The 15,233-nt window shown below is 42.9% G+C and overlaps 2 protein-coding genes and 2 non-coding genes across 7 annotated transcripts in view; 2 read left to right on the top strand and 2 right to left on the bottom strand.

Annotated features, from left to right (window-relative positions):
* The window catches only part of TEX2 (testis expressed 2), a 30,491-nt gene extending 20,961 nt beyond the window's left edge, over nt 1–9,530 (top strand). For 2 of the 3 annotated variants that reach the window (XM_062506048.1, XM_062506046.1), the window contains 5 exons: nt 468–600; nt 4,223–4,345; nt 6,159–6,368; nt 6,595–6,715; nt 7,525–9,530. In XM_062506048.1, the coding sequence (XP_062362032.1) occupies nt 468–600; nt 4,223–4,345; nt 6,159–6,368; nt 6,595–6,715; nt 7,525–7,647 (710 nt within the window). In that variant the 3' untranslated portion in view covers nt 7,648–9,530. Of the gene's footprint in view, nt 1–467; nt 601–4,222; nt 4,346–6,158; nt 6,369–6,594; nt 6,716–7,524 lie in introns of those variants that run through there. The other variant, XM_062506049.1, reaches the window with a different exon arrangement.
* Nucleotides 9,531–10,335: 805 nt separating this feature from the next.
* On the bottom strand, nt 10,336–10,468 carry LOC134052239 (small nucleolar RNA SNORA50). The gene has a single exon (XR_009933864.1). It is a non-coding gene; the product is annotated as a small nucleolar RNA SNORA50 (small nucleolar RNA).
* Nucleotides 10,469–10,622: 154 nt separating this feature from the next.
* LOC134052238 (small nucleolar RNA SNORD104) lies at nt 10,623–10,685 on the bottom strand. The gene has a single exon (XR_009933863.1). It is a non-coding gene; the product is annotated as a small nucleolar RNA SNORD104 (small nucleolar RNA).
* A 1,893-nt stretch (nt 10,686–12,578) lies between these two features.
* The window catches only part of ERN1 (endoplasmic reticulum to nucleus signaling 1), a 32,106-nt gene continuing 29,451 nt past the window's right edge, over nt 12,579–15,233 (top strand). The window contains exon 1 of one of the 2 annotated variants that reach the window (XM_062506474.1): nt 12,579–12,684. In XM_062506474.1, coding sequence (XP_062362458.1) covers nt 12,601–12,684 — 84 coding nt within the window. In that variant the 5' untranslated portion in view covers nt 12,579–12,600. The remainder of the gene's footprint in view (nt 12,685–15,233) is intronic. The other variant, XM_062506475.1, reaches the window with a different exon arrangement.

The following is a 15,233-nucleotide window of genomic DNA, read 5'->3' as shown; positions in this document are numbered from 1 at the left end:
TTGTCTAAGTAATGACTCTGTTTACACTGAATCCTAGAAGAATGCCTGTAGCTCAGTTACTGAGGAAACCTTGTCATTGATCTTCAATACATCACTGGGAAAACAAAAGGCAGCAGGTTATGGCATGAGAGAAGCAATATTGCTCTGGGATTTCAAGTTGTGCTTCACTTGGACAGTGTCAGCAATGTAGAGGAGTGTCCCCATTACTGCTTGGCTTGGAGCAATGCTGTAAATAGTTTTGAAGTGAATTCCTGATGGTGTTCTATTTCCTTTATCTAATTTCACATCTTTTAAGCAGTTTAGGTGCATGTAAATCACGGTATTTTTTTAGACCATTAGCTGTGCTCACCACTCTCTTTCAGTGTGGCTTGGATTTATAGCTGGCTTTGTTCCATGAGCTTAATGTGATCGGAAAGCTTGCTTTGTGATTGCTCTTCAAGTGACATTTTTTCTGTTGTTTATTTTAGGACTATGGGTTGATTTGGAAATGTCCTACAATGGATCTTTTCTAATGACCCTGGAGACCAAGATGAACTTGACCAAACTTGGTAAAGAGCCACTTGGGGAGGCGTTTAAGGTTGGCGAGATCGGCAGGGAAGGGTAAGGGATGGCAATGGTGCTTTCATTGTGAAAAGCTGGGATTTTCCTGGTGTATTTGCATCTCTGGCTCTGCAGTAGGTTGCAAGGAGTTTTGGGGATGTTTCATACAAGTGGGTGTGGAACATGGCTTTTCTGTGCAACTTTATTGTTTGGTTATGCTAGTGATAATTTTAATAAAAGGCTTCTGTGGTACAACTCTTTTATATATGTGTATATATCAGTTGGATTTTAAAATGTCCTCTGACTAAAATTTAGTTTTGTCTTGTGTTTGATTTGTTTGGGTTTTAGCCAGATAAAACTCAAATACTGAAGATACACACATGCAGAAATAGACAGGTATAACAGGCTACTGCAGCATGGTACAGCTGCAGCTGGAAATCATGGAGTAGTAAACAGTGTGGAAGGCAAACAGGTTCTAACTGTTATGTAAAGACTTTTTCAAAAGCTTTATTGTATCGTGAGAGTAATCACATCCCTATTTTAGTCTCTGTTTTTCCTCATAGCTATTTTCTGTTTGCCTGCTCTGCCTGAGTGAAATGCCTTATGTAGATGGACTAATTAGCAGACACCATACAGTAACTACCTACTTTGTATTTGTGTTGTCCCTCTCATTTTTGAAATGTTTGGATGTTACCCATCTGTCTGTTTGTATTAACCTAGAGAGTGGCATCTGTAAAATATCCATCCATGGATGGATCCACTCCTAGCTCTGGAGTCCATTTTTTGGTGCTGTATTCTCTTTGTACTTAAGAAATCTGCAGGCCCTGAACAGTAGATGGTCTCTGATTTAATGTACAACCACTGCCTACAAATCAAGGAAATAGTCTCTAAATCTGGCCATTTGTTTAGCTATGAACAAATCAGTATGGTCTTTCACAATTAAAATACTAGATGCTTTGTATACTCGTGTTGTAGGTCTGACCATTTATTCTAAGATATCTTGAAGTAATCCTTACAGCAGCACTATATTTCAGTGCAGTCATGACAAGAAAAAAAATGTGAAAAAAACTATTTGCTGCATGATCACATACACTGGTAGAAATTCAGAGGATTTACAATTGACCTAGATTCTCATTGTCACTGCTTGAAATAAATATTTTTGAATTTACATCACTATAACTGGTAGGTGTGAATTTTTCAAAATCTCTTTAATCCTGCCTGCCCAAAAAATGGGGGATAGAAGAGGAAATATCTATACAAATCAAATTCTTGCTTTTCTTCCCACTCCTTCAGGATTTTCTTTGTGTATTTTCATATCTGTTCAGTGCAGAAACAGCCTCAGAAATAATTAGTGAACACTCTGATTCATATATAAAAATCATGTTGCTGCTGGCTGAGAAATAGGCCCCAGCAAGGCAGATTTAAGTGCCTGTAGCCAAGCAACCAATTACTTGAAGTTATCAGCATTAACTGCATTGCTTCCTGCACAGGGCTGGGATGTTTCAAAGCTCAGGGCCAGGTAGCAGCTTTACATAAAGAGCAGTCTAATGTATTCTAGTTTGGATGAGGGGTTTTTTGTTGCTTGTTTGGTTGGTTTTTTGGTTTTTTTTTTCCTTAAATAAAATGCTTATTAACTAAATTAAGGACTGAAAAGTATGTAACAGCTTGATTCTCATCTATGCCTTCCAATGTGTTAGTTAATTTTAATTCTACTGGCTTTTTAAATTATCAGTTGTCAATTGCTGTGACAAATCAAATTACTCTGCATGTGTTTGCATCCATGGTCACGTTGTCACTAAGTGATGTGTGTTGGTTGCTGAGCTCATTTATGGCCTTTAGGAGCTCAGAACAAATCATCTCTTGAGAGGCAGTAATCACAAAGTGGTGTGAGAAAGGCACCTACTCATCCAGAGAGAGGAGGGGGGGGAAACAGCTCTGGGTTTAGCTGTCTGTGGCTGTTGTCAGTGTAAAGCAAGACAAATAGGTCACTGTTGCACTTGCTGTTTGAAATAGAAGTGAAGTGTGCTGAGACACAGTCTGGTAATGCTGTCTTGCACGCCCTCTCAGGAAAATGCTGCTCTCAGAAAGGGTAGGAAACTATTTAATTGCCAATTTTATAAAAGTAATCTATTATAGATTCTGCTAAACAGGCGATGAGGCAAAAGCAGACAGGTTAACCCAAAGTTACTGCAGCTTCTTAACCCATCAGTCCTTTTGGCTTTGTTGAACCACATAAAAACAAACTGACAAATGGCAATTCATAAAATATTGTGCAATCTTTACAATACAGTAGCTCCAAAGTGATTTTTTTTTCTGCCAATGTTTGTGTCATATAAATGGTCCATTGTATACAGAGCTCCCCTGAAATCTCACTCAAGCTTATTTATTGTTGCTTTGTGTAATGCAAGGAAATCCTGTGGTCTGAGCCACTTGGTGCTTGTGAGGCACTTCAGAGGACCCCTTCAACCAGGAAATAAAAATACCTTCTCCTAAGAAGGTGACACCTCTGAAAGAGTTGAGAATGCCCTGAGCAGGCTTTGAGCTGGATGCTACAACGTGCACAGGAAAGAGTAGTGAGGTCACACCCTGGTGGAAAATGTGTAGTTTGAATCTGACCTAAAAATGTGAATTTCTGCAAGGAGCAGCTGCAGCATTGCTATTTGGGCCAGTGACAGGCACCACCCACCACCCCCACGTCCTTGGGGAGGTGGCTCAGTTTGGTTTGCTCCTTCACTCCTCTGCAGGTACAAAGTGCTGCTCTTGGTAGGAAGAGGTTTTCAATTCTGATTCCACAGACTGCGTAGGAAATGCTTCAGTGTGGACAGGTCCTGGGATTACTGCTCCAGTGGGGAAGGAGTCTTGTGCATTCTGAGCTGCACCTGAACTGTCCCTTTACATTGGGACTTTGTGCAGCAACCACCAGTTTGTTCTGTGTACAGAATAACAGGCAGTGGCCTCAGTCCATGCCCTGTGTGAGGTTATTAATGCTTCAAATGCATTTCCAAGAAAACACACACACACACAAAGAAGACACAGATAAAACGTGTGTTCTGAACATGCTGTAGAGTATTACATTCATGGATATAGTCCCTAGGGCTAAAGCCATATGCTTTTGAAGCCTGTGTTGTGTAACTGTTTCAAGCTTTTGCTTTCACTAGAGATCTGTTAATTCCAAAGTGTATCCACATTTAAATCCGTTTAAAATATTTAAATTTTTTTCTTGTGATAGTGTGCATAAATCTTCCACAGTTTAAGTCTAGGAATTAGTCACTAGTGTGGAGTATTTTATATCCAAAAGGCAACACTTGTTTGTTACTTCACTTTTTTCCCCAGGACATTCAAACAAAATGGTTTATCCAGCCCTAATTCTGCTCAACTCATGGAAAACCATGAGCAATAAGAGATGCTTCCAAATGTATTTTGAATAATCTCCACATTTGATTTGAATGTGTAGAACAGCCACTCCCATGCCAGCCTCCTTCATGAAGGATTATGTTCCACTGGGGAAAACAGATTTCTGTTTTGAAAGCTGGTTCTGCCAGACTTTTGGTTTTGTTCTTTTAGATAGCATTTATAAGAGAGGGGAGGGGAAGTTCAGAAACCTGTAATGTCAGCCAAAACTGTACAGGATGAATAGCTATTTAAGGATATTATATTTGACCTGGAAATTGCATTGTTTCAGTTTCAGGCCAAGGGCGTATTGCCTTGCAGACAGCGATGAGGAATCCTCCAGTGCTGGCTCTTCGGAGGAAGATGATGCTCCTGAGCTGGCAGGAGAGAAGCAGGTGACCACAGGAGGAGAAGGGTGAGCTGTTTAATCCTTCCCTTCCCCCACACCTGATAGCTGGTGCCAGTCCTGTGATGCTGTTTGTCCCCCAGAATGGCAGAGCGTGAGTCTGTCGGAGCAGTGAGGAACCCCAGTCTCCTGTTTCCAGGGCAGCAGTGGAGCCCTGTTCACCCCAGCCCTGCAGGGACTGCTCCCAGCTGTCCTGGGGACCTTCCCCAGCCTGTCCTACCTGGTAGCAGAGCCAAGAAAAGGATTTTGTGTGAAAACCTGAAACCCTCTTATGCAGTGTTACCCCTATGCTGATCCTGCCAATCCCTTATTTTCAGTGTTCCATTTTCTTTTCTTTAAGAAAGCAGCTGTTACTCAAGCCTGTTTTGTGTTACTATTTTTTTTCCGTTGAGGTCTTTGTGTGTCTGGGTTGTGCAATACTGCCCTCTGATGCTGCACATGGATTTCAAAGAAAATTTCCCAACATCAGTGATGCCACAGTCATTCCTTGTTTTGGCTGTGGCTCTGATTTTTTGCTTTCTGCATCTGATTGCAATTATGCCATGCAATGAGAAAGCTGAATGTCTGAGCCCAGAATGTCTGACACAATCACAGTGTTTTCTGTCTGAACATATCTAAGTGATTTTTACAGTGAATATACCAAAAGACTCATGACTTATTCAAAATGTTCCAGAGAATTTTAGTATTTTACTCCTGAACGCTTTTGAAAATTGTGTGAAGAGTTGTTTGAATTACTGCAATTGATGCATTTCGTAGCTGCTTGAAATTCATAGATCATAAAAAGAACTCTCTTATCAAGATGACAGAGAGGGTGAATGAAGAATCTTTGATGTAAAATACTGAAAAAAATTTCTTAGCACCTATTAAAAATCTGCATTACTACCACTATAGAATCTGATGGGAGAAAAACTTCTTTCTCTGGCTAAAGATACAGGTAGCCTAAAATCCCAAAGCCAAAACTTATTTACCCTTTTTATATCAGCTGAACAGCTTTTTGTCTTATGTTGTGATAAGGACAAAACTGTAAAAGTTTGAGTAGGAATAGTTTTATTTTTACCCTGAATAGGAAAATGTCATTTCCTTAGGAAGGTTATCTCTGCTACGTAACACCAAGAGCCACAATTAGACATGATATAGTGTGTGGAAAATACCAAATGTGCTATTTTTGGAGTGTGTATTTCCAACCTGAGATAGGGGTGAGAAAAGACGTATTCAGCCCTTAAAGCATCTGTTTCAAAAGTCAGGAATGCTGTCTGACACAATTGCTATGAAAAGCCCACTTTCTGCAGACACAGTTAACCATTTTTGGAATATCATTCCACCCACTGTTTTCCTCTTCTTTTTCAGCATCCTTATACTTGTAAATGCTAGAGTACTTTAAAATGGAAACATTTTTGTTCAGCACACAGTTAAATAATTAGACAAAATGGTTGGGCCTTCTGTGCTGATGATTTGTGCATATCTTGGTGCATCAGTGTCTCAACAGTTTTTTTGGAATGGTAGTAGATAATTTGTCACTTCTCATGCCAGCTTGCTGGCATAAATGATCTAAGTGTATTTGCAGTTTTAAAAAATGTTGTGTTTCCAATGCTGTCTGGGAAGGGGTGCTCAGACTGGATTCAGAACAGAGTTCCTGCCAGACACTTGGGACTGACAGAATACAGCTGCTGGGTGCAGGCCCTAGGACGTACTGCTTGGCCATGTATCAGTTCAGAATTTTTATATCAAAAACTTTAATGATTTAATAGAAAATCCATGTCTGTCTTAGCAAACAGGTTTAAGAAAATTATCTTGATGTCCTTCTCCTATTCTCTATCTAAAGGTATGTTGGAGGACATCGGACAAGTAAAATCATGAGAATTGTGGATAAAATTACAAAGTCAAAATACTTTCAGAAAGCAACAGAGACTGAGTTTATTAAGAAGAAAATTGAAGAGGTCTCCAATACTCCATTGCTGCTAACAGTTGAAGTACAGGAGTGCAGAGGAACACTAGTGATTAACATTCCACCTCCACCCACTGACAGAATATGGTAAGAGGAGCTCAGAGCAGAGCTGGGCAATGTTTAAGGTGTGCTAAGTGAGGGGTTGAAGCTAAGAAGAAAGGTAAAGCCTGGCTCAAATGGCTTCTGGGAAAGGTATGGTACAATTTAGTTGTAACTGAGGTAGGAGCTGTTAATAAGAGAAAATTGTTACAGGTTTAAATACTTATTTTGTTGGGGTGTCTGTAATAATTCCTGCTCTGTGTTCTCTCCCAAGGTACGGCTTCCGAAGGCCTCCCTACCTGGAGTTAAAAGCGCGGCCAAAACTTGGTGAGAGAGAAGTGACTCTGGTTCATGTAACAGACTGGATAGCAAGGAAACTGGAACAGGAGTTCCAGGTGTGTTTCCTTTACATTCTTCTTTCACTGATGATAGTTTTGGTCAATTAAAGGGGCGGGGTGTTTCATTTTCATATGTCCCCTGTTTCATTTATAACTAGTCATGTCCTCCACTGCTCCTGGCCAGTGGGATGGATGTTGAGAACTCAGCTGAAACTGATTGCTGGGATGGTCTTAAGACTCGTGTGTAGACCTGGGTGGAAATCTGTTTTAGAGATGAAAATTACATTTCTCTGAAATAGGTACCATGGTAAAATTTGTAGTAATCAAATAAGAACATGATCCTACGTGTTCTTCAGTGATAGGGGGCCAAACTGTTGCCTAAAATTAAGAGCAGATATGGCACTATTTCTCTTACTGCTTCCTTTAAAGTAATTTTTAAAAAATCATGTTGACCATAGTGCAAAAGGAAGAAGCCCCCTCCAAATACATGTAGGATAGGAATAGTGACCAGCTTGATTCTGGACCCAAACCTATACAATCAACCAGAAATCAAAACCAGTTATCTTACTAAAAGTGCATTTTGAAAGTGTATGGATGGGTAAGAGCTGAGAAAGCAATTAGGAAAAGTTGGTGACGTAGTACCATTTTAATTGAATGAAATATGCAGAGATATTAATATTTCTGAGTTTCATTTACAACTGCAACACAGTAAAATGGTTTCAGTTAGTGGTCACTGCACCAACTTAATGCCGAGCTTGAGATCCTTTTCTCTGTAAAGGCGTTGCATTTTTTAAACTAAAATTGGAAAACTAAGGTTTCAAGTGATATATGCAATGTAACGTCATTTCATTGCATCTTTTTCCCAGAAAATCTTTGTCATGCCAAACATGGATGATGTCTATATTCCTTTAATGCACTCAGCCATGGATCCCCGCTCCTCCACATGCCCTCCTGAAGATCTGAGCATGGAGGCCTCTGATCAACCATGACATGTGAAGACTCTTGCAGTTTACAGTATTATAAAAGTTACTCTCATGGTTTTATAAACTGTGCTGTAGTTCTCATCCTTAACTTGTGCCACTCTCCCCCCTCCCAAGGACTGCCTGTCCCTGTTCCTGTGTGCTCACTTGCCTGGTTATTGTTCCCATGTACTTCAGCTACATGAAGTTCCATTCCATTAAGCCATTGATTTATTTTTGTACTGGCTGCCATCAGGATTTTAACTGGGAGGCTGAGGTGATGTGTTCTTTGTGGGGAGGGAGGAGGAACTCAAATGTAACAGATCAAGGAGCCTGTTGATGCACCTTTTGTTTAGCTTGTTTTCATGCTACGTTAATGTGCATTAAAGCATTGAAAAGTTGTTTGGCAGCAAAGGAACTGCGTGCCAAATGGAAAAAATCCTAAATAAGGAATGAATTTATAAAACTGGAAGAATATTTTTCTTTCTCAGGCAGTTGGAGGTGTAGAATGAACTGTTTTATGTTCTTTCACTTCTGCAGTCAATAGCTTGTGTCAAGCAATCGAAATATGAAATGCTTTCAGGATAAAAGAATGTAAATTGGATGTATAGGTAATATTGATTCAATGTGCTGTATACACATTTTTCATACTGGACTTATGCTTTTTTTTGGGAAGCAATTAGCCATAAAACACAACTATCAGTGAAGATGGGACTGTCAGATTATTGTAAATGAGGAAAAAAGTTGGTAAAGCCATGAGACCAAACCATAGCAAGCCGCCTTATAGTGAGGTACAATCACCTTGGTTCCTGATTAATTCTGAATGTTTATAGAGACATGAGCACACACACCAAGTGTCAACACTGCACATTTCCAGGAGTAGTGACCTAACTGTGCATAGAGCCTCTTGCTGTGATGAAACACTGAGTTTTTTCTGACAGGAGTTTGTTGCCGTCTTTTCCCTTGCACTGTGTTTATACCCAAAGCATGGGCCTGGATCCTCAGTTACAGCCCCAGACATGACAGCACCTGGTGCTTGTGGAAGCCGCTGTGGCTGACAGATTTGGATCCCCATGCATTGGTTTCTTGGACTTGTTGGCATAGAAATTCAAGCATTGCAGTTGTTTGAGCTGATTATGATTAAAGACTCTTTCTGCTAATTAGTGGCCAAAACTAAAGGGGAAGGGGGAACTGCCTTTTATTTGTCAGATGTAATGAATCAAGGCTAAATGTATGCAGTAAATTCAAGGTTTGAACACTACATATCCACTCCTTAACATGTAATATTTTTCTGATATTCAGTGTTGCCAACTGTTCATGGATGTCAGAAAATGTTTTAGTTTACAAAGAAGGTGAGCTTTGGCTCTCCTTTTATAACATGATTTTCTTTTTTTTTTTCCAAGTAATTTTTTAAGAAATTTTTTGTACGTTGTGTTGTCACATTTGATGTAAATCAAATTTCCATGTATATCTTGATGATTTACCATCTCTAAATGAAACTATTATATTGAAGGTTTTTTAAACAGCACCTTGCCTGAAACAAAAGAAAACTAGCATTTAATATATTTAAAATTAATTCTATATTTGAACACCTATTTTGGTTACCTTTAATTGAAATATTAGTGGTTATATTTGTTACCTGAACTCCTCCTTGACCATTCCAGGCTGTGTATATTCTGGGGTTTGCTGATTCTGTAGGCATTATTTGCCTTTCATGAAGTCTGCATGTCTTGTACGCAGGTCTTTTATATGAGTTAATTTCTATGTGCAATAACTAAAGTGAGAGGACTAGATGCACTAATGTGTAAACAGACTTAGTACACAAGATTGTCATATTGCACTTCATGAACTGTGGGTAACTACAATCTGCTTGCTTTGTTTTATTAAATAAATTTATCCCATGTCAAACAACTCAGTAAACTATTTCTACAGCATTTAGCCACTATCTAGTGCAAGTTGTCTTAAAAACTTCATTAGAAAAAGGCAGCTTCCTAATGTTGAGTGTGTCTTGTGCTTTGCCGACTTTTATATGCATGTACTTAGTGGTCGTAGCATGACAGTTTCAGGGTTAACCAATGCTGAACTCCGGAAGGAAAAGTTGCCAGGTAAGTTTTACCACAGCACATTAGTATTCATATGAGGAATATGCTTTAAGAAGACGTTTACAAAGCTAGTAAAACCGTGCAAGCATTACCAGCAATTATAGAACAAACTGACACACGTTCACTTCTGCCACCTTTCACAGCCTCTGGGAGCTTAATTATCCCTTACAGTCCGACTAGAGTGTCCTATTCCTCTGCGACTACAGATCTTTTGTATTGACAGAAAATGCTCCAATACCTGCCGGTATGAACATCTAAAAAGAGTAGCCCTTTGAAAAACTGCAGCTTAGCCAGGGCAGCCTCTTCTTTTGTTCCACGTGATAGATGACCCCCACCTCTGGACGCATCGCTCCTGCCTTCCAGCTGTGCTACTCCTGCAACGGCTAGGCAGCAATCCCAGGACTTTTGTTCCTTAAGTCTTTTCTACAGCTGAGCCCTTTACTCAAGTACTTCAGCCGTCCCCTCCGCTTGGTTCGGTCGCGCTGAACCGCGGGGAGTGACCCGGATCCGCTCCGGTCCCGGCACCGCCCTCGCCCCGCTTGCAGGAAAGGCAGGCTCTGAACACTCCGGCCCTCCCCGCCGCCGCTGTCACCGCGACGGTGACACGCTCCTGCACAAATGTCACTTGTTTTTAAAAGCGCCGCCCGGGTCGGGCCGAGCAGCACCAGTTATGAACAAGCGCTTTGCTGTAGCACCGCTGCTTGGCCGGCGGCGCCAGGAGGGGCACGGCCGGGTCAAAGGCAGTGCGGGCTCCCGCAAAAGAACAAGCCGGACGCGTTCTGGGTGCAACAAGCTTTTATTTACCGCCGGTCACAGCACGGGCCCTGCAAAACATCGAGAGAAAAGGGCAAGTTATTGATGTGGTATACCCCGGGCGCCCCGCAGGGTGGACGCAGCCGGGGCGCTCAGCAGTAGTTTTGCTTCATGCATGTCAGCAGTCTAACACGTGTCAAGAGACATCACCGCAGCCCGGCCTAGCAACCTGCCCACTCCATGACCACCACTCAGCTCACCTCGCCAGCCACGCCGAGAAAGAGGAACCCGTTCCGCCGCGCTACATTTTATTGAAGGGTTAGCCCCGCCCCCGTGTCCCGCCCAATAGAAATGGAACCCGAGGTCACGTGCTAATCTGGGTGCGGTTGCGCGTGAGGGCAGCGGGCGGGGCCGAGTGAGGGCAGCGGGCGGGGCGGCGCAGCGAGGCCAAGGTGAGGGTCTGAGGGAGCTTGCTGGTCTCGTGTCGCCTCCCGCCGTGTGGGACAGCCTTTTGCCTTTTCGGGAACAGTAGTACTCTTTCTAATTTGGTCTAGCGCTTTGTTGCTGTGGAGAAACAGGGCTCAGTATTAAAAATATAAAAGCTCAGGCCCTGGTCAGATCTGCCCTGGCAGAGCGGGTGCTGAGGCAGCCCCTGAGGGAAGCAGCTCCTGGGGGCTGAGGGCGCTCACCAACACTCGGCTCCCCTCCTATCTCAGCCGGTTTTAGATTTCAATCTCCTGTGAGGCCGTGGGAGAACAGTCCTGTGATATAACTCCAGTTCGGATCTGGCACACTATACAGCACTTATACAGCAACTGATAAAATTCCTCCTGTAATGTGGAAGGGTGCTGCTGCCACGGCACACAGTGTGTTTAGGGGTTTGCTTGTTCTCACGTGGCATAAATTCTTAAAAGTCAAGGCCGCCATAAAGAAACATATCAGAGAACTGGAATCGCAGTGTGGTTTGTAGCTCCAGCCTATTTTTATGTGTTCAGACTTGCAGGTGAGGTGGTTATTCGGCCAAGGCTCTGAGGCACTGGGTGGGATTGTTGGGGTGTCCAGTGCAGGAATTTAACCCAATGATCCTCAGTCCCTTCCAGGTCAGGATATTCTGTGATTCTGGGTGATTGTTACATTTCCAGCCAACCATCAAAGGCACGCTGGCTGTGGGAGCTGGTGTGTGCACATGGCATGCCCAGGACTCCATGTGCCCTGCAGCTCCATTAGTGCTATCACTGTTAAAAAGCAAACAATATGTACAAGGACAAAGTGGCTTTGCTATATAAATAGGTGGCTGAACATTGGGCCTTTGCCAGGCACTCTAAATTTACTGTCTTCTGTTTAAAGCTTCATCCATTCGGTTCAATGCTTTTTGTGTTTATTTTTATCTGTTCAGAGAAGACTCAACCTTTTGTGTTTTTTTTTTTTTTTGGTTCAAAGGGGTGTGTTGGGGCTTTTTTTTTTTTTCATTTACTTAAGGCCTTGCAAGTCACAGGGTTAACAGTGAGTTTGTCAAAGGCATGAGCTATGCCAAATACATTTGGCATGATCTGTTCTGAAAGTAAAGAATTAGCAGGAAAAGAAGAATCACAGATTCATCAAGGCTGGAAGAGACTTTTAAGATCATCAAGTCCAACCGTCCACCCAGCACTGCCACTGTAGCCCCCAAACCATTAAATATCACTCAGTGCCACATCGAGATGCTTCCAACACCTCGAGGAATGGTGATTCCACCACCTCCCTTGGGCAGCCCCTTCCAACGCCTGACCACCCATTTATTCCGGGCAGGGTAGTGCCGGGGGAGGGAAACGACTGACTAGTGCTGCCTGAATTTAGGGTATTTTTTAATAAAAAACAAAGCAGCGGTAGCCAGCTGCCACCTCACCCCGCGGGGCTGCCGGCCGAGCTCCGGAGCTGGCGGCGGGTCGGTCGGGGCTCACACGAACGGAGAGGCTCCGGCAGCAGCACGAACCATGCCCCAGGGGTCCCCGGCGCGGCCCGTCCGCCGCGGGTGACGTGCGTGTCCCGGCCGGGCGGTCCCTGAGCCCGCCCCGCCCGCCGCGGGGAGCGCCGGGCGCGCCGCTCCGGAGGCAGCGCCGTGCGGGGGGAGCGGCCCCGCGGTGCAGCTATGGAGCCGCTCCGCCGCCTCCTCCTCAGCCTGGCCGCGCTGCTGCTGCTGCTGCTGTTGCTGCTGCTCCCGCCGAGGCTCGCGGTAAGCCCGGGCCCGCTGGGCTGGGGAAGAGTAGGGGCAGCCGGAGCACGGGGAGGGCCGCGGGAGGGGAGCTGGGGGGCTCCCGCCGGGGTTAGCGAAGGTTTGCCCGCAGCCCGGCGGTGTCCTCGGAGCCGACGCACCTCCAGGTCTGCTGTCGCTAATGCCGTGTGCCCCGGTGTGCGCAGACGGGGGCTGCAGCCCCACAGCCTGACCCAGCCCCACAGCCTGACCCAGCCCAACAGCCGTGTACCTACAGCTGTGCCCCACCAGGCATGTAACCTGGACGTGTATATCATAATCCTCGCAATATCAAAACACAGTTAATTTCCCACCAGGTACTTCTAAAAAGTAGCACAGAGAAACTTTTGAAACAATAATACAAAGAAACTGTAAACTGAAACTATGTAGATGGGTCGGGAACCAGTGAGACATGCTAGAAGGTCTGCTCTGTCCCTTAGTAAGCGAGGGGGTTTGTTTTTTTCTGGAAAATACCCACACATTGTATATGTACTAATAACCAAAAACATGTGACTGGCTATGTACAGAGGGTGTATAGCTCTGTATTGTCACGGCATTTTGATCCTTCTGCTTCCAGAGCAAATGCAGCAATGTGCATTAATGTACATGTGGTTGGTTGGGATCCAAACCCACAGTTTTAAATTCAAAGGTGAAAGACAAAGTGCACAAGTCACTGCCCTACAAAACCTCTTAAGAAATAACCAGGTTGGTTATAAGGTATTGCAATAGGTGGAGCAATAAAAGTTCAGGGAATAGGGAAACTGGTGCAAAGCAGATGGAATGCTGAGCAGATTATTTTTACAGAGGTAATAATTTTAAACAGTGTACTTTACAGTGGGTGCTGTCTGCTGTTTGTGTACTGAGATGGATAGCTAACTTCAAAAATTCATTTCTGGAAGGTGCACTTGTTAGTAGGTTCTTCAGATCAGAAGACAATGAAAAGGCCATCTGGCATTCATTATTTACATTATAGTCAAGTGTAGCACGAGAAAGCTTTAGGTTATGTTCTTTGATGGATTGTTCATTGTTACCTGAAAGAGTTGCTGTAATATAAGGGGTTCTAGTTCAAGTTAAGCAAAGTTGAAAGCTTTGTTTTTCACCTGGGATCTAATAGCTCCACTCCCCTTCTTTAGAAGTAAAGTAAACACATTAGTAGTTAAGCTGGTAACATACCTAGTCTTGTTACTTCATTAGGAAACTGGAAAAAATTAAATGCAGGCTGTCAACAAAAATTACTTTACAATATTTATTGTACAGTGCTAATGTGTTTGTCTTAGACTGCCCTGCAAGGCTGGACTGAGGTCTTTTCATAGTCCTCACAGGTTTGAGTTTCAGATTTTGCAAGGAAAATACTGATTTGCAGCTCACTGGGTTTTAAAAACAGTCCTGAATGAGAACATTTAAAATCTTTTTAAATACCTAAAATATTGTTTTAAATCAACAAATTATTACTAAATTTTATATAATTTTACTTTCATAGTCACAAAAAACTTGACTCATGCCCTGGTAGAATTCAGCCCATTTTTCTCTAGATTTCCCTCTTCCCTTGGTTTCCCTGCCCTGCCATCTCACCTCAGATCAGTGTCTGAGTTCTCCATTTCTGTTTCTTTTCTTGACTCTTACCATGGTCTTTTTGTTCTCCCAGCTGTAGGACCTCACCATGACTTCCAAGTTGAAATCTATTCTGTACTTCAGTCACTTTTCAGAATTAGTTTTCATTTATGTGTTATAGGAACTTAGCCACAGTTATCTCACCTGTGAATAACCCATTTAACTGTGGAGGCTTATTTAAAACTATTCATGTCACTTGAATAATGAAATCCCATGAGAAAGACTGGCATACAATTTTGGTGGTAAGGTAGCTTGAAAACACGAAGTTGCCTAAAAATTTTGCAAGTTGTTTTTTCTGTAGCTTTCTTCTAAGAGTAGTGGTGCTGATGTGCTGTTCTGTAACTTCTTTGGCTGATAAATGTAGTCTTTTTAATCCTAATATCCCATCTCTAATACTGTTTTTTTTTTTAGTTTGTATAAGTTCATAAATGTCTTAATTTCCTGACTGCTCATTACAGACAGGAAAAATGCTGTTTCTTGCTATTTGGATGACATAGTTTGTAGTTCTTGGAACTGCCCTCCAATGGATGGGAGCACATTAAAAAAGGTGAAATCTCAGAGCAATGAGAAATGCAGTAGAGCTGTCAGTAAATTACAGTTCCCATCAATATCACACAGTAATGATTTACAGCTCTCTTTAGAGTGAAAAATCCCTTGTTTTGATGACTACTGGGATGTTCCAAACACTGTTTCTCTTCTAACACAGAGTCAGTGCAACTGAAAAATGCCAATGTCTCTGGGATTAAAGTGGCATTTGGAACATGGGTCTGTCCCCTCCTGCAGCTGGTGGCACGGGTTTCAGTGCTGGGTTACACTGTGTGGGCAGCACCTGACATGGAAAATCCCTGGTCTCAGCCAGATGTTGTTTCTTCTGGTGTGTTCTTTATCTCAGCATGAGGTGTTTGGCCAGGGAACTGATA

The sequence above is a fragment of the Cinclus cinclus genome, chromosome 20 (assembly GCF_963662255.1).
Source record: "Cinclus cinclus chromosome 20, bCinCin1.1, whole genome shotgun sequence".
In the NCBI taxonomy this organism is placed as follows: Eukaryota; Metazoa; Chordata; class Aves; order Passeriformes; family Cinclidae; genus Cinclus; species Cinclus cinclus.
The sequence above is the reverse complement of the archived record's forward strand: the minus strand, read 5'-3'. Positions and strand labels throughout refer to the sequence as shown.